The sequence below is a fragment of the Rosa chinensis genome, chromosome 7 (assembly GCF_002994745.2).
Source record: "Rosa chinensis cultivar Old Blush chromosome 7, RchiOBHm-V2, whole genome shotgun sequence".
Lineage (NCBI taxonomy): Eukaryota > Viridiplantae > Streptophyta > Magnoliopsida > Rosales > Rosaceae > Rosa > Rosa chinensis.
The window spans coordinates 52,460,094-52,479,393 of NC_037094.1; the positions used below are offsets into that span (position 1 = coordinate 52,460,094).

Genomic DNA, 19,300 nt, shown 5'->3' on the forward strand with positions numbered 1-19,300 from the left:
CACGTCCTAGGAGTTCGATGGCTAACTTATATGGAATAGGGTGGAATATTTGGTAGGGTAGATTTAAAACGAGTGAAATCATGTTGAGAGAGAATAACACTAGCAAATATAAGCAATTATTTGATTTATACCATTAGCAAATATTTAGTACAATTCATGTTTCCTTGAGCTATAACAGATATAAGCAATTAAATGGTGCTTTATACCAAAGGCTGACCAATTAACATAAGCAAATCATAACATTAGCAAATCAATTACTGTACTGTCTTAGCCTCATACAGCCCAAAGATCTGTAAGATGTATAATTATCAACACCTTAAAACAACAGTGTTCACCACAAGTTCAGTCAAAGGTTCTTGTACACTAGGAAGTCCACCCACTATGCAACATGAAGCGAGTACGTCGAGTGTCTTTTTCCCACCAAATACTTCACTACTTGACCTATACATATGGCATCACAATAGAGTTCTAAAATGAAAATCGAAAGTCAACCATCTCTCATACTGTCAGCTTGTCCCTAGGACCTCACAACTTCGCACTTGTGGCTTCGGCACGAGTTGGATCACACCTAAGAAAAATCTACGTGCATTTATGTTCCAAGTTAATAAAAGAAAATAAAAAATAACACAAAAAGGTATGAGATTGTAACCACTGGATTTGAATTTTCAAAATGATATAGGCACATACCCTAATTTGGCCCAACCAAAGCTCTCCTTTTAGGTATACCTCCTTTTCCACCACATCTTCAGTGGAGGCCTCAAGCCACAATTCTAGAGATGATTGCCTTGGATATACAAACGATTGAATCATAGGATCTGATTTCACCTGAACCATGATGATTTTAAACTACACCATGAGCAGGCAAGGATGGCCTGTGTTTGGTTACTACAAAAATGGTAGCAATCAGTCATGAATTGGTCTGCATCTCTGTCACGTCCAGAAATTAAGTAACTGCATAAAAGTTGATGCATAACAAAGAAAGAAAAGATAAGCACTTACCAAAGTTGGATATTCTATGACCCGGAAGATGATTTCTGAACCCACACTTGTTTCTGCAAGCATACAGTGAAAGATTCTTAACATCAAACTAAGGTGAATGAAAAGTGTGAAAACATGCATGCAAGTGATGTATACCTCAGGGGCACCATGAACAGCAGCACCTCTTTTAGATGACTTCCCCTCACTTATATTTAGAGAGCCAGCATCTTTCGTACTAGGGGCAGTTCCACGGCGACCAAAATGTTGATGGGGACCTAGCCAAATTATAAAATCTGTTTAACAGACTTGATAATAACAAAAGTACACAGTAAAGAAAAATAAATAAATGACATGGCATAGGTTCAGGAGACTCGTGTCATTCTTAGACGATATTACTGACCATTGTCTACATGAGTAAGACTACGCCCACCTGTGGAAGTTATAACTTCCCCAGTCCTGCTTCCATAAGATGTGTCAGCTTTCACTTCTCCATGGGGAACTAGAAAATCAAACAGACAGTGAGATTTGACTGGGGAAGGTGCTTTGACACAAAAATCAAGTCCTAATTAGATCTTTATACACTCGCAAACACTTGAACATCCATATATTATGTATAGCAGCAGCCTTTACCTTCAACTGAATCAGATAGCAGTTGAGGTCGTTGTGAAGCTGAGGATGATAAGTGCTCATCACTAGCATGGGAACTCTCAGCACGACGAAGAGGAGTCCAAACACCACGATCTGGTCTATCCTTGTTTCTTGTATGCTTGTCTTGCTTCTCATTAACGTTAGTTGTACCATGCACGTCCTTCTTCGTAAATTTATCGACTGTAGCCCTCCTTCTGTCCCCTTCAGAGCTCATTGAATTAGGTTCATTATTCAACCCTAACCGTGTATTGGAGGGTCGCGACACACGCTTAATGTCCGAGTTCGGACCCAGGATTTTCTGCTGAGACTGAACTTCAGCTGAAGTTTCTCTTTGGCGTCCCTCATTATGTGAAAGTATGCTTCTGAGAAATCTTCCACTAGCATCACGCCTTTGGTTCTGCTTTGGAGCAGCTGAAACAGGAGAACTTCCTATGGATGCCTGATGTTGTGGCATACCTTCAGGAGCCTAGATGAAATTTAAAAAGTAAATAAGCACGTCCAAAATAGTGAATCACACTGCAGTACTAAATTATTAAATAGTAAAATCAACTATAAAATACGCTTACAGGAGGTATTTCCCGCTTAAGTAGGATTTTTGTCCTTCCAGAGTCTGCAATCACAGGGATTCCCGAAACAGAACCTTCATTGATGGACATTATTAATTAGAAAACATACAGAATCCAGCAGAAAGAAAAAATAACGAAAATACACATTTTTTGGTCTTATGCAAGCAATATCATATACATAGCAAAATGGTTATACTAAATGATATACAATGATCTACATGGTACGTCACATATTAGTTCATTCTGCACCAATTCCAATTTGCAGAGATATCAAAACAGGTTTTATATCTAGGCCTGGTAAACATACAATCAGCAATAACCAAATGACATCATCCTGAAAACTTCCTGAAGAGAAAAATATGAGACACATGATATCTGGGAGTTTGGGTGAAAGGGGAAGCACATGTAGCCATCATCCAAAACTGGGGCTTTGAATAGGCTCAATTGGAAGGATCAGTCTGACTGTTCAGAGCAATATACTAGTGTAGCATCCAAATTTGGATCCAAATCCAACAGTTATAATAAAACTTGCAACTGAACTCACATTCAATTCAAAGTCCAAGAAAATCACCATTAAAAGTTCCATACAATACACTCATCATATGCTTGGAAACCATAGATAAATTTTGATGTTTGAACCAATGATTATTAAAATCAAGTTTTGATCTGAATCTAATAAATCATACAACTTCCCAAATTTGATCCACTTATACCTGGATTGTTAGAATCAAAATCAAATTTGAACCATCAGACTTATTCTGAATGATAGCTTCAGATCTTTGACCTGATAGCTGACAACCCTATCTAACACATTACAGCACCATCATCACACATCAGTAAATACTGAGGATGAAAATATCACCTGCAACCACTGAATCTAGACTATAAGAAAATATCACTTGCACCTCTGAACCTATACACTAAAACCTGTACTATAAGAAAATATCACTTGCACCTCTAAACCTATACACTAAAACCTGTACTATAAGAAAATATCACTTGCAACCAAATGATACTGGGCAATAGTTGTTTCGAACTCTGAACAAAAAATTAATGCCGAAAATTCCTCTATGAGAACACAGATGATAAACAGTGATTGCCCAAGGAAAAAAAGTGAAAGAAAAGTACAGTAAATACCAATTTCATTTCCCATCGTATCTTTTCCACTTGAACTAGCCAACTGATCCTCTCGCCTGGGCACCAAATTGAAAGTTGACCTGTCCTTTCGACTTGTATATTTAGCTGCATCCTTTAATATGTACTGTCAATCACAAGCCCACAAAGGTAATTAGAATTTAGTATTTCTTCAATATTCCATGCGACAACATGATGGTACATGCAGCATTGTAAAACATATGAACCGGTAACAGAAAGCAAAGTCAAAAGCATATTTTGCCTATAAAGCTGAATCCATACAAAAGAACCCTTGACAAGTAAATCTCAAGATGCTCTACCCAAATTAACTACCTCCCCATAAACACCAGCATGAGTGAGAATTAGTTACAAGTTACAAACATTCCAAAAAACATACAGATTTTCCTCTTCTTAATATTGAAGTAATAAATTGCTCAAGAGTAAAATTCTAGGCTGCATGCTAATGATGATACTAAGAAAACAATCGATTTTCTCTTCATTGATATAAAATATTTCTAGCATTATAACCTTTTATGGAATTCAACCTCACATTGCTGCGTAAAAATTTCAACTATTATTATAAAATCCACATATAACAGAAACACATGCCTTTTTCTTCTCAGAGACCCGTTTTGTAGAAGTTGAGCCACGTTTGCTAAAAGATGTGGCCCCAGTTCTTCTTCTCACCTTCCGAACAACTGATGAAATCTATTATCAAACAAAATATTCAATAACTCAAAGAATCCCAAGATATAAACTACAAATAACCTTAACTGAAGAAAACGAAAACAAACATACTATATCGTTATGAAACAATCCAAAAATTCGTACGAGTAAAGATTGAGAAAATATAATGCACGCCTGATATGATATAATTTATTGACTGATTGATTTACCGTACCCCCAGTTATTTCAAACCCATGATGCACCCCCAAAAAACTAAACCCTAACATTTCAGAGTATTTAGAAATACAATGGGAATTTAACTTCCCATACTCTGGTATCTACTCCAAAGTTATGTCTGTTCTTTTTGACTAATTTTAAAGGAAAAAGAGCACTGCTATTAAAGAGAAAATAAGGTAAAAAGATGCATAAGTCCATCTAAGGTAAAGTCCTACCATAGTGTACCAAAATTAAGTTGATTCAACTCAAAACTCCCCCAATAAGATGAAATGCACCAAAGGGAATATCCATAACTTGATTATACAAAGATAGCAGTCTCCCAAATATAGCTCTAGACTACCATGTGTATTCTACAGTTCTATCTTAATTTTAATCATCTATATTTTCAAAGATGACTGCATGTGGTCAGCACTAAAAATTGAAAGCCAAACATAGATACTAATTAGGCATACTAGCATATCCAAAGACGCGCATGTGTGCAAGGATTATTGCGTAAAATTTGGAAGCCAATAACTTTTATTGATTAGGTAGTTTATAACTTCATTTAAGTATCAGAAATTCATTGATAAATCACCTAATTTTTCAGTCATTTAGCAAAGTCAATATGTTCTAGCCTCCACAGTGCTTACACAAATTTTTGGATTTAAAAAGCATGATCAATTGATTCCCAGGATTGTACTCTTCAATACACACACACAGAAACAAACATACAAATAACTTCTAGTGACATTACCTGGGTTCCACTTCCAATAGCTCGTTTCTGACGAACATACTCCATCAGGGGTGTAACAATAGGAGCTTCTTTTGCAGCACCTAAAAAGGGACAGTGGAATGGTGTCATATTGGGAAACTAATCTTAACTGAATGTTATTTCAGTAAGATATAATTTCTCAAAATTGAAGGGAGGGGTATGGAAACTTTCTGGATAGACTAGAAAACACTACAGCCGATCCTGCTAGTCTAACAACCTATCAAGATGCTCATAAGAAAATGAAACTGAAAGTTCTGCCTCAATTTTCTTTTCATATTGTGACAAAAGCAGCAAAAGGTCTCACATCCTAAATCTATATGATGAATCTGAGGTGGAGTCTGGCAACAAAAGGTAGCAGGAAAAGCATTGAGGATATTTTCAATGAAATACCATTTATTCTCACGACACAGACACAAGTACATAGAATCAGCAAACATATAACTAACCAGCTTGTTCAGCTTCCTTTCTCTCCAGCTGTATTTCTGCACTAGGAAGATGCTCAGCAGGCTTTGCAATATGTTTCAGGAACTCCAAATAATCAGGATCTACATTTGTCAGTCAGATCATGTTAGCATAAGAACTGCATCATTAATAAAAACAAAAGAGCCATCCGTGTAACAATTAATTACTCATGAACTAAATACCCATTTGATATTTCTCTCCTGTTTCGTATAACTAGAAAAAGCATGAGAGAGAGAGAGAGAGAGAGAAATGATAAAGAGAACACACATAAAGATGTAAGGGAGAAAGAAAAAGAAAAAATTATTGTCAAATAAAAACTAACACAAAAAAGTTGTCTCTAGTTTTAAAAATATTTGCTCTTCCTTTCTGCTTGACCTCTCTCATCTCCATTTTAGATTTCTCTCTTTCTGTTCTTTGTTTTCTCTCAAATGAAAAAACAAAATCTTTATATAAGGAAGCCAAACTCAATACCTTTATATATAGTCCCTTCACGACCATCCTTCTTGTTACTTGGCTTGGGAACACGCTGTGAAGGTGCATATTCAACTATAGACTTGAACTGAGTCCCTAAAAGAAAATAAAATAACAGTCTCAAGCTATAAAATCTACTCTGAGAATATAGAAACAGAATAAGAATGAGATTCTAACACTGCAATTCACATATTCATTTACTATTGAAAGGATAAAAAAGTCTCCATTCAGTATTTCCATAGCAACTGCTTTTTGGTACCAGTGCAGAGAAACATTCATATAGATCAATACTACCATTGCTTATTACAAAAGATAAAAAAAAAATGCATCAAGTAAGATTCACTGAAGCCACAAACTAAACCTATGAAAGCTCTAGACGTTTAAAACATAGTAAAAACTATTATACTCCATTACATTACCTTTCTCATTAACAAATACATGACCGTCAAAGAATTCCGCAAACTCAAAAACATCTTCAGGTCGCTTAAACTCAATGTAGGCTCGAGAATACCTCTGATGCTTATGGCTGCAACAATAGAAAGCTCTGTAAAACTGCTTAGATTATTTGCATAAAAACAAAAACAGAGAGAACAAAACTTTCAGTTTCAAAACCTAATTTCCATGCATCACGACTTCCACCATCTAAGAATCCACCCAAATGGGTAAATCATTCAACAACTGCTTTCAACATCTTTTAGCAAATCAAAAAATAGAAAGTAACAAAATCCCCAAGTGCAAGCTAACAAACTGACACTGAAAACCCACATATCCAGAGTTCAATTCTTTTGAACTCAACACTTTGTCAGTTACAAAATCCAAGAATTAATGCAAAAGAACAATCAAAACTCATCAAATCACTCCCAAACTCTAATTAAACAGTCATCTGAGCATGTCTAAACTACCGAAACATCTTCGTCCCGGAAATTTAACCTCTTTACTTTCCCCAACCCAAAAACCAGTCTCAACAGAACCATTCCCAAAGCATGCATATCTCTCCCAAATCAAATTGCCCATCCAATTTTTGCTTCCACAAGCACTATTAAGGCCTACAAATCACTTCGAACCCTCCCTAAAAAACCCCAAAACAACAGCCGCAACTAAAATCCCATATATCTAACAAACACGAAAGACCCATCCCCAACATACAAAACAAGATTTACGCTCCTCCTCAACCTAATTTTCCCACGAGGGCATAGTGATCAAACAAATTGAAAGATGCTGAAAAAGAAAGCGAAGAGGGCTTGACCTATTTTTTCCGGGACGGAAGCAAAACCAGTTGTGGCGGTCACCGAAGAGGTGGTCGATTTGCTGAAAGAAATCGGACTGAGACAGAGACGGAGGCAGGTGCCGAACTAACACCTTCGTTCTCACCGAGGGGTCCTTCATCGTCGCCACAATTTTGCATTCAACACACAACAGTCTTGTGAGATTTTCCTTTTACGCTTTCCGGGTCCTCTGTTTCCTTTCTCAATTTCAGTTTATAATCTTTGAGTAGTGAGTTTGGAGGAGAAATATAATATATATATATATATATTTTTTTTTTTAAATAAAAAATATTATACTTTTTATTACTTTTATAATTTTAAATAACAATTAACAACAAAATAAAAATAATAATAATGAAAAATACTTATATCCAAACCGGTTTGACATGTGTGTTCAAACTCTTTCTTATTTGTATACATTCAACAATCTAAATTCATAATTTAACTGTCTAAAAGTTAAATCAACATTTAAAGATCATCTTTACAAAAAATTATTGTCAACAAATATTGTTTACATATCGGATTGTATCAAACAAATGAACAGCTGTGATGAAAGTTAACAGTCTTATGACAACCGTCTATTAGTTTGATGCAATTGAATGAATAACCATTTTTGTTTAAAATTATTTTTTGCAGAGATCATCTTTAATGGTTGATGTAACTTTTGAATGGTTAAACCATGAGTTTAGATTATTCTTTTTATGCAAATAAGAGAGAGTTTGGACACACGGGTCCAAACTAGTTTGGATGTAAGTATTTTTCAATAATAATAAACTATGCAGCACTCAGCTATTGAAGTATTGATTGATCTGTAATATTAGAAAAGCACACTGATATTATCGTTTTAGATTATCAGTGTACTTTTCTTATTTTGGTTATTTTTTGTGTAGAGGTAGGGTATTGTTTAATATGTGATTTTGATGGTTTATACAGTGCTTGTAGTTTATCCATTACTTTTTCCATTTGATGTGTTTAGCTTTTTCAAACTGAGATGGGGGTTTTAGGTTTTAGGCTCTAGGCTTTAGACTTTTTTTTAAGAGATTTTTAGCCCTCGAAAATAATAGTGCATGTCACGCCGCAACTCAGTTATTTTATTTTTTATTTTTATTTTTTTATAGCTAAAGGTATAATTTATATAGAAAAGAAGAATAATAAAAGAAACTTGCAATCCATTTGGATCAGATTTGAAGTACAAAAGAAATAACAAAGTTGCCTATGCAGCAGAAATGCTAATGCATAGAGCTAATATCATGGAGGCATAAATTCTTCCTACGAACTCCAAAAAGAACAAGGATGATTTCATTAAGAACGTGGGAATATCTAGTTTTGAACATACTTGTATCTTCAAGCAAAATTGAACATAGAATGCTACTAAAAGAAATAGAAAGGACAAGACAGTTTTGCTATTTTCAAAAAGTCTTGCAGCAGACTTGAAATTTTGAAAAATCATAACTAATTCTATAAAAATCATTTTGGGAGATTTCAATTCTAAAATAATCTTTAGGTTTTATGAAGACACCGACTTCAAATACCCAACTGAATTATACATTTTTCAGTAAAATGCAATTGAATTATACCTAAATAGAAGAGCTGTAAAATAATATAAACAAATGAAAAAATTTAAAATCAATTGAAAGACACAATCAATTAAATAAACATGGCAAGGATTTTGAAAAAAGAAAAAAGAAAAAAACTTATATTGCAGCAAACATAATTTACATGTAGATTACAATAGGATTAAAGTTTGTTTAGTCCCTGTACTATGACGCTGTCATCATTTCAGTTCCTAACATTCTTAATTAATCTAAAAAGTCCCTAACATCACAATTTTCGTCTAATCAGTACAGTACGTCCAATTGCTCCGTTTGTAAGCTTATATAGCAGCAAAATGTTGGCCAACTCAACTCCAAGTAAGCCTTTCCAATAGCGAAATGTCCATAATGTCCATGCCCTCTATTACGGGTGTTTAAGCCGAACCCAGAACCTAATCCTAAAACCAACCCTAAAATTCAAATTCCAGTTCCTTGCTCTCCAACCCCGTAATCCAAAAGCCCAAATACGATCCCATCGAAATTCAAAAATCCAAAGCCAGATCTGGTCATGGCCTCCAGACTGCCGCTGGGAATCAACTGAAGATCACAGGCCTACTCATCCTTTTTGTTGCTGCGCACCGCCGCCTTGTCGGGTTCGGGTCCCACCCGTGGAGTCTCCATCGATCTCAACCTCTGGCTTCTTGAAGCCGATAGCTTCGTATTGCTGAGAAGAAGAAAATGGATGCAAGGAAAGGTCAGATCGGGTCTGGAAATACGGTGGCATTTTGCTTCCCGATTTGCAGCTTGAAGCTGGCTTTAGGATGGAGACAGGTTTGAGATTCGATTTGGTAGAGGAAGGATTGTGTTAAATTGAGATGGGAAACCCAAACCTGGCAGACTCAGTTGATTCGGACTGAGTCCAGCCAGATTCCTAACGATTCACACCTATTCTTTGCGTTTTTTGACAGGTTCAGCCATGAAAGGTGAGAAATCCAGAGCCGCAGCGCCGAAACGGTTGGAAATAAAGTGAGTTTCTGCTTTATTTTCGTATGTTTTGTGTGAATTTGGCTGGAAATGGAGCGATTAGATCTGGATCGCGTTAACTTTATTTGTTTGTGCGGGTAGTTTGAATTTTAATTTTTTTTTTCTTTTTGGGTGAATTTCAGCTGTTGTTCTTCATGCTTCGATATAGATTCTCAGGTATAGATATGCTTTTCTTTTATTTAATTTCATTGTATGCAACAATAGATCTGCAACAAATCGTTTATGTTCTGAAAAATATGTTATATGTTGAGCTATGGTGAAGAAGCTTATTTCCAATCCAGAGAGATTTTATGCTATGCAGCTTCTGTTGTGGATGCAACGTTGTTTTTGATCCGGAGGTTATGTTTTCGGTGGCTAAAGGAGGCTGGAGCTCATGGAAATCAGTTATTCGCTGTGTGTAATTGTAAATTCATGAATGGGAAGATAGCGAGGAGTTTTAGGTTTGAATTGGGTTGAACAAGTGTTGCAGAGTGGGAGTGGTTCTCATCAAGATTTTGGGTTTCATGATGTGGTGTAGGATCAAGGTTACGGCAGCGCCTTGGAAGAACACAATACTGGGAGTTTGAATAGGGGAAATGGATGGGGTTTTTGGAGTGAAAAATTCACTCACTTTGAAGTTATTTTTTGGTGAAGAATGGGGGAAAATGCATGGGGGTATATTGGACAATTTATAGATTACATGGCATGCAAAATGCTGAGGTGGTGTGGCTTCGAGTGCCACATCATCAAGTTAACGGCACGAATTGACGGAATGTTAACAGGGTGTACTAATTGGATGAAAATTGTGACGTTAGGGACTTTTTAGATTAATTGAGAATATCATGAACTAAAACGAAAAAATGGCCATAGTATAGGTCATGGACTAAAACGAAAAAATGGCCGAAGTATAGGGACTAAACATAATTTAACAAAACCCTCTTAATACTTCATTATTTTCACATAACTAAAGTCTAAAACAAAAGGTTCAAACTATTATTTCAAAAGCAAAGTTACATACTAGCAGCCTTTGATCTTATTTTTGAAAACTTAACAAGGCAAGCCACACTCTTTCTTCACATTATTCACAAAGCTCTTCAAAAGGGAAAATTAAACCTCATGTTCAGTACCTGTAAAATTTTTGTAGAGATGAGCAACAATAGCTCAATAGAAGGCTAAGCCTCTTTAAACAACACAAACCAATAATAGTAATGCATGTGTGCAATGCTACTTTCAACTACAAGCATGCCTGTTAACTCACATGCTAAAACAAAATGAGCCTACATGTCTCATACCATGCAATTTACCTCTTTGAGGTGACTCTAGATGAAATAACATATGAACTAACCCCATCACCCAAGCTATGATTCCATTTTTGCTAGTCATCTTACTTAACATCGATCACCAAAATCGCACAACTTTATTACCCCACTTGAAATTTGATCCCCATGGATTAAGCTCAACTACACCAAAGAATAATTTCATAGATTTCATTCCATTCTGTTCTATCAAAATCATCAGTCCTTATTATATGAGAATTTATGAATATGCTAATCAACCAATATAATGAATAACATATAACACCCAATAAGTTATTCATCAATTAAGTTTAGTAAAGGAAATCACATACTGCAAAATAGTAGCCAAGCACACAATAAATTAAATAGAGGTTCCCTAAGATCCCCCTACCTCGTTTCAAAAGCTGGCTTATACTTCTTAGGTTTCTCCTTAGTCTCAAGTATTCTTATTCACTAATCCTTTTATGTTAAAAAAAAAATTTCGAGAACTCAGTAAACAAAGTAGAACAAACCTGAAAATTTTATAGTCCAAGGCAAATAGGTCAAAAATTGATATTGAATAAGCAGGTATAAGAGAGAGTAAAATTGGATGCCGACACTATTAGATTCCTCTACTTTTTTGTATAAACCGTCAACTCTTGGTTATAAGTTTCCACCACATACTTCTAAGGATCCACCTCCTGTTACTAGCTTTGATGAATCACAATTTGGTATCCTAACTCTCCAAGGCACTTCAACAACATCGACACTTCCAGCTTCTAAGATTGTCCTTATTGTTTATGGCAATGGCTTTGATCTTCAACTTAGTTAAAGTGGTGATTGCAAAAAGAATCATAAAGGGGAGGAAGATGATAAAGAAAACAAACAAGGTTTTGAGTTTGAGAGTTGGATTGTCGCTAAACGTATGACATCAACCTTAACTCTAACAGAGTAATAGAAGTATGAGAACTAAACTTGGGCTTTTCTTTTGGTTTAGGTTTAAAGAGACAAATAAAATGGGTTGGTCTCTATAAATATGTGTGTGAACCCCGTCTTCACGACCAGGGGGGGGGGGTTGTCTGTCCATAATGTATACATTTGCATATTTTTTATTTTATTTTACAAATTACTTAACACTTGCAGCTTTAAAGAGGCAGTCAAGTGCTTAAAGGAGAAACTCATAAACCTGAATAATTTGTTGAAGCCTTCAATCAATTGATGGAATACATCGTATCAACCATTAAGAATATATGTCCATACTCAAGCAAAAATCAAAATATTCACTATATTTTACTTCCCTAGTATCATGAAAATATAGGTTGCCACAAATAGACATCCCAAAAGTATATTTCCGATGGACCATTTTTTAGTCGGAAATAATGCTACTTGCTACTTCCAACCAAAAGTAGTTGTCGTCAGAAAAGACCATTCTTTATGTAGTGGGGGTGGGGATGTGATATTTCGATTTCATATGTAGCTTAAGAAAACACTAATTCTAGTACGTAAAATATAAATAGCATAACAATAGAATTGAGAAACCATGTATAAGCTTATATGTGCTTTAGCATGACAATATATCCAAGTGAGTTTCTTGGATTCTGTTCAATCAATCACCCAATTACAGTTTTCAACATGAAAATTCAAGTAATTGAAAACGATGCTGGATGAGTTGAAACCATTGAGATTTACGATGTTTAAGCGATTCAAAATCATGCAACACCAGCACACTAAATCATATAACAACTTTTTCTCTGAGCAACTGATAGCAAATTTCAAATTCAAAAGTAATTAAAACATTAGCATAACATCAAATGATGGATCCACACTTTCAGACTCTTTTATCAAAGATTAGCCTAATTTACTACTCCAAAAAAAATGAAAAACAAAAATTGCAAACAAAACAAACGAAGAGAGAATAATAAGGACGTTGCGGTTAACTTAATATTTAGTTATTAATGTACCCTCTACTTTCTTCAGTGGTGATTTAGGCATTGTCTTCCAATGTTCATTTGAAAGAGTGCGTCCACTGCGGCAACACTGTCTCTCACTCAAGGTTTGTAATTTGCTTCCTCTGTTGTTGAGCTTGATTTGAAATATAGGTTAGGATGAGAAACACTAAAATGTGAAATATTTTGATTTCATATGTAGCTTAAGAAAACACTGAAAATTGAAATCACTTGTACGTAAAATCTAAATAATGTAACAATAGAATTGAGAAATCATGTATAAGCTCATATTCTTAACCATGCTGATTTGTCCAAGCGAGATTCTCAAATTCTATTCGATCAATCACCCAAGTATAGTTTTCAACATGAAAATTCAAGTAATTGAAAAACGATGCTAGATGAGTTGAAAACATTAATTGAGTCTTATGATGCTTAAGTGATTCAAAACCATGCAACACCAGCACACTAAATCATACAATAATTTTTTTCCCCGAACTGATAGCAAATTCCAAATTCAAAGGTGATTGGAATATTTGGTAAAATCATATGGTGGATCCACTACTTTCAAAATCTTTTATCAAAGACCAACCTATCCTACTACTCCCTAAGAAAAAATTAAAACATAAGTCGCAAACAAAACAAACAGAGAGATAATAATGAAGAGGAAGATGCAATTAATTTAATTTAATATTTAGTTATTAATATACCTTAGTTCTACTCTCTTCGGCAGCGGTTTAGACCTTGCCTTTCAATGTTCATTTGGATGAGGGCGTCCCCTGTAGCTAACACTGTCTCTCACTCAAACTTTGTAATTTGCTTCATCTGTTGTTGAAATTGATTTGGAATATGGGTTAGGATGAGAAGTGATGAGAGATGTTGGATAAAATTTGAAATACTAGTAAGATGAAAGGTGGCGGGTGATCTTGGACAAGATTTAGAATGAGAATTTGGATGGGAATGGCTGAAGATGTTATAGGATAGATGTGTCAGATGATGTTGGACGAGATTTGAAATGGGGATATGAAGAGAAGAAGGATAAACAATTATTGGAATAAGCTAGAGTAGGATGGAGATTGGATGAGAGTTTGTTAAACGATGTTGATTGCAGATGTTTGATTTAGAATAAGAGTTTTTTTGCAACAACATGATACATGGACTTTTAAACTTATCAATATGATACCTGAAATTATATTTTCTTGCCAATGTAGTAGCTATGTCAATTTTTTGTCACAGCATCGTCCAATTGACCATGTGTGACGCACGTGAGGCTGAAAAAGAGAGCTAAATAACTGATGTGCCATCAAATTGCTTTTTTATCTGAACCATGATTTAATATGAATTTTATAATTAATTCTTAAAAAAAATAAATTTTATAATTAAGAGAGAGTAATAAAGGAAGAATTAAAAAAACTTATTTCTCCCTCATTCATCGTCAATTACCCATTAATTGTTCTTCGCCGGGATATTTTTAATTTCATCTCCCATCAAATCCAACCTTGTAATACCAGCGTCTAGCAATTCTTCCATCTCCGTCGCCCACTTGAAGCACCATATGTCTCTCTCCCCTCTATTCTCCCTGCCCCAAGCTTTGCACACATGGGAGAAAGGCTGAAAGAGTACCAAAATCACCCTCAATTTGTAATTAATGGTTGGAATGAGTTTCTTTTAGATGAGTTTCTATCAAATTGAAGCTCAATCCCATCACCAATCTCTCTTCTTTCAAAAAGCCTACCTAACCATCTCCTCGACAATCACTTAGGCAATAGGCTGCAATATCACTTCGTCAATTAATTCTCATTCTTTTTGATTCTTGATAGTTCCCAAATCTTCTATTTCTCTTCCAAAATGGGTTTGTCAAGATTCTGCGAAAGTTCCACAATGGTGACATCACTGTCATTAACTTTATGATGTTTTCGAAGTTGTAAACCAATATGTGCTTTGGAGTATGAAAATGTGTTTGTAGGAATTTTTTCATTATTGGATTAGAATCTGTTGATGTGGCAATCTCTAATGGAATTATAGCAAATCTGTTGATCAAATTTTCTTGCTTTCATTGTTTAAGTTTGTGTTGTTGATCAAATTTTTTTGTTATTGTTGTTGTTTAAGTTCCTATCAATTGATGGAAACTTTAGAGAGAGAAAGATGACATCATAACTATTTGCTGGGTTTCGGAAGATGAACATGAACAATTGCTGGGATATATATGTGTGTGTGTGTCATGCCCTGATTTTTAACCCTGATTTTTAAACACACTTAAAAACCAATATATATAATCTCATAATTATACATGCGTGATGATTCAGCCATCAATACAAAATATGTAGAAAACTTTTTTCTTTTAAACCAAGTACATACTGATGTCCTGAACCCACTAGGTCAATACAGACTTGCTCCGCGGAGTCAAATATTACACAAGTTACGAATTAAATTGTCACAACAATATAATAAGTAAATGCTTCTCAGAGCTTACTACAAGTGGAAGTCTTAATCACGGTAAAGTCACAAAATTAGCTTCATACTATAAAACTACTAGCACGCTACCTCAGTTTCAGCCACGATTACCCTGACCTGCATGATTAACCTCTACACCATTGACTAGTGCACCGGGTTGCCACATAACAAACCCGGTAAGTTTATGAAAGCTCGTATGAGTAAACTCAAGTACAACAACTCAAATAACTCACACAAATCACGGGAAAAACCCACACGTTCCAATTAAGGAAACAACTCACACAAATCACGAGAAAAACCCACACTTTCCAATTAAGGAAACAACTCCCGTCCATCATAGACAGTAAAAGAAATAATATACTCAAGACTCTCTTTTAAAAACTCGTACTCATGAGTCACAAGAAATCTCGCTGTTACCCCCATGAGATACCCCGACAGACAGACTAGAGCTTTAACTAATCGTAACCACTCGCTCGGCCAAAGGCGTGATTCTCGATTTCCCACCCTCGGTCACATTCGCGACCCTCGATCACATTTTGTGATCCACGATCCACGATCCCCAACTCTCAAGTCTTTGGATCCATGGTATAAATACCAAAACATTAAGCTAGTCGCACTGAACCCAAAATGATACACAATCCCAATCACCATCTATGACATCTCGGTACAAAGACCAAAACATTAAGCAACTCACAATGGACCCAAAATGTTACCCAATCCCGATCAGTATTTATGACCTAAAAATGTTCCACAAAACATAACACTTTTCAAAACAATATAAATCAACCATTTTCACAATATTGTTTCACGAAAAGCCACACCCAAAAACAATAACTTGAACGCACCCACAAATAATGTTTTATTACAACAAATCCACCAACACATATATATTTCACATAAATATATATATATACACACACACGTAGACATTCACTCAGGAATGCTACTAATACTAACTATAGTTTGCAGTTAACTAAATAACTCTCAACAAGATAAAGTAAATCCGTTCGTAAATGAACATTGTGAGATTACTCACCTCTGAATCCTGCTGCATCTTCTATACAGAATAGAGTAGTACAACCACAAAATATCCATCCAAGAATACTTCATCAAGTACCTAATCACATACGGTTTCAACTTAGTACACATATCACAAACGATTAAAGTCTGAAACCTCCGTTTTGAACTAAAATCCCCAAAAGCAACGCCAATCGAGGCGAAACTGAATCCAAGACCACCCCAAAGTCTCCGGAACACTTCTACGATAGCTATATCAAAACCACAAGTCGATTGGACAATCGAATCCACACGGATCGAAAACTGAACGGTTCTAAATCACAAAAACTCTAACATGCTCATACGATCTCCAAAAATTACGTATTATGTATTGAAATGCTCATATCAACGAGTAGATGATATATAAAATCAGAAACTGTTCCTTACATGGCCAGAGCTCCACCAAGCGCCCCGGCCAGGTCAAACTCTACAACTGGAAAATCAATGCCATCAAACATTATCATCATGAAGATTTGAGCAACTTCCATACCTGGAGCTAAGTCTGGATCGGTCTAGATCATCCTAGATCAAGCTTGCAAGATCAATTAATTTCTGCCGTCTGATCAAGCTCTAGATTCTTTGTGCACTGTTTTCTTCAAACCTTGATCTTTCACTCCACAAGCAAAATCATCCTTCAAGGCGGGTATGGGGAAGATCTAGAGGAGAAGACGATTCCAGAATCGGGAGGATCGGCCGAGATGAGGCTGAAATAGGAAAATTCGGTCGGATCCCAAAAGCATAGACTTTGGCACTCCGATTTGCTACTTCCGGCGAGCCACCGAGCAACTCACCACCACAGGGCGGTCGGCGAGGCAAGTTTGAGTGGTCATTGGCTTGTCCCGTCGCTGGAGGTGGCCGGAGGAGAAAGATTGAGTCAAGTCGGGTCACCTGGTCTGCGCGCAGGTCTGGGTTGCGCAGAGGAGAGAGAATAGAGAGAATCTGGTGGAGAAAATGGAAAAAGAAGAAAATTTGGGATTCATGAAAAAATTCGGAATTTTCTTATATTTATAGAATTTTCCTAATTTTCAATTGCTCATAACTTTCTTACACGAACTCCGATTTTCGCGTGCCGCATGTCCACGAATTCGTATTGACGTGCTCTATGATTTTCGTGAAGGAAGTTTTTAGAGAAACCCAACGTATAAAAAATTAACCTTTGCACCCCCCCCCCCCTAAAACCATACTTTTCGAAAACAAAAATCGTCCAAAACACTTCCCGCTCCATCCACGAACCACATCTCGTACCAACAACCACTAAATTAATTTCAAAAAATTCTCTGAATATAATAACGAATTTTCAAGGTATTACAATGTGTGTGTGTGTGTGTGTGTGTGTATTGAGGGCCCTTCCACTAAGGGATCCATTTTTTGGTCTTTTCTAGGGATAGGGCATTAGACCAACTTTTCGATTACATTTCGCAATATCAACCGTTCAGTTTTTAGGTCGTAATGTATAGATCACCTATGCAATTTTTCAGTCAAATTGGTGATCGTTAAGGTATTGAACTAGATTAAATCAATGGACGAACCGTATCTGTTCAACCTGAACTGTTCATACATATAATTGTAAATCGCAGTTTTGAATGTCTTAACGATAATCAATTTAGTTGAAAATTTGCAGAGGTAATCTACACATTATGACCTAAAAACCGAACGGTTGAAATGCCAAAATATGATCGAAAGTTGGTCTAACGCCCCATCCCTAAAAAAGACCAAAAAAGATCTCTCACTAGAAGGGCCTTATATATATATATATTATTTGCTTTTTGCTGGGTTTAAGAAGATGAACGTGAAAAATTGTTAGGTTCAAACACTTATCTTGGTTGTTGTCACTAAGGTGGGAGTGGTGGTGGAGGAGGTAAGGTGGCTAAACTGGATTTGTCACATCATGTGATAAATGGATATAAGGTATAACATCATGTCACCAATAGCATTCATCAGACGGTCACAAGGATCACGTCACCAGTAGCACTTACCAGCGGCTACTAAGATCAAATTGCTAGTAGTACTCACTAGACAGCCACTAAATGAAAGACGCTGGAAGGACAAATTACACTATACAAGAACTCACTTTAGCTGGAATATCTATAGTTTATTGCTGATTGACATCTCGTGCCATCTAAAGGGTACTGTCGACCGAAATACTCTTCTCACTATATCTGAAGTATCTAAATAGCACCCACGAAATGAGCGATGACTAAAGGGTACAGTTGACTAACAATCTCATGCCACCTGGAGGGTACTACGGACTAACCATCTCATGCTAGTTGGAGGGTATTGCCGACCAGATGACGTATCAAATAATACTGCCGACTAATAATCTCATGTCATTTAGAGGGTACTATTGACTGGATATATATTCTGGAGGGTACTATTGATCGGATATATGATCTGGAGGTTACTGCCGACCATAATATTACCTAGAGGGTACTACTGACCAGGTAAAGCATGCATGCACTTGATAAATATAATTAACCTCCTTAATAACATTCACTCATTAGTCTGATTTTTGTTTAGCTCTTGGTAAATAAATCTTTTACATCTCAATGGGAGACATATACTCATAATCACAACACATATTTAATAGTCCTCAAATCTTACTCAAAATTTAATTTTGGAATATCACTGGAAATCGTAACTCATGATTAATACTCAAATCCAACACTTCCATCATAAGAAAAATAACATTCAACTAAATCATAAATCATGGATTCAAATTCATGACAAAACTCCAGAACCCTTATTTAATAATTCGTTCGAAATCTGAACTCAAATTGGAATCGTCTCAAACTCCAAAGGTTTCGTCGACTCAATAATTATAACGACCTAATGTAAAATCA

General features: G+C 35.8%; 1 protein-coding gene across 5 annotated transcripts; it reads right to left on the reverse strand.

Annotated features, from left to right (window-relative positions):
• Positions 1-199: 199 nt before the first annotated feature.
• LOC112176561 (regulator of nonsense transcripts UPF3) lies at positions 200-7,421 on the reverse strand. Of its 5 annotated transcripts, none has more exons than XM_024314552.2 (14): positions 7,160-7,421; positions 6,333-6,439; positions 5,914-6,009; positions 5,427-5,525; positions 4,963-5,042; positions 3,936-4,034; positions 3,330-3,453; positions 2,193-2,266; positions 1,609-2,092; positions 1,409-1,477; positions 1,135-1,253; positions 1,000-1,052; positions 688-885; positions 200-579 (listed from the first exon to the last, which is right to left on the reverse strand). In XM_024314552.2, exons 1-12 carry the CDS (start codon positions 7,297-7,299, stop codon positions 1,014-1,016), a joined length of 1,530 nt encoding a protein of 509 aa, XP_024170320.1. In that variant the 5' UTR covers positions 7,300-7,421; the 3' UTR covers positions 200-579; positions 688-885; positions 1,000-1,013. The 5 variants fall into 5 exon arrangements, with proteins under 5 accessions (XP_024170320.1, XP_024170319.1, XP_024170318.1 ...); XM_024314551.2 differs by having other exon boundaries at positions 688-927; positions 1,379-1,477; XM_024314550.2 differs by having other exon boundaries at positions 200-568; positions 1,379-1,477; positions 7,160-7,420.
• Positions 7,422-19,300: the final 11,879 nt, after the last annotated feature.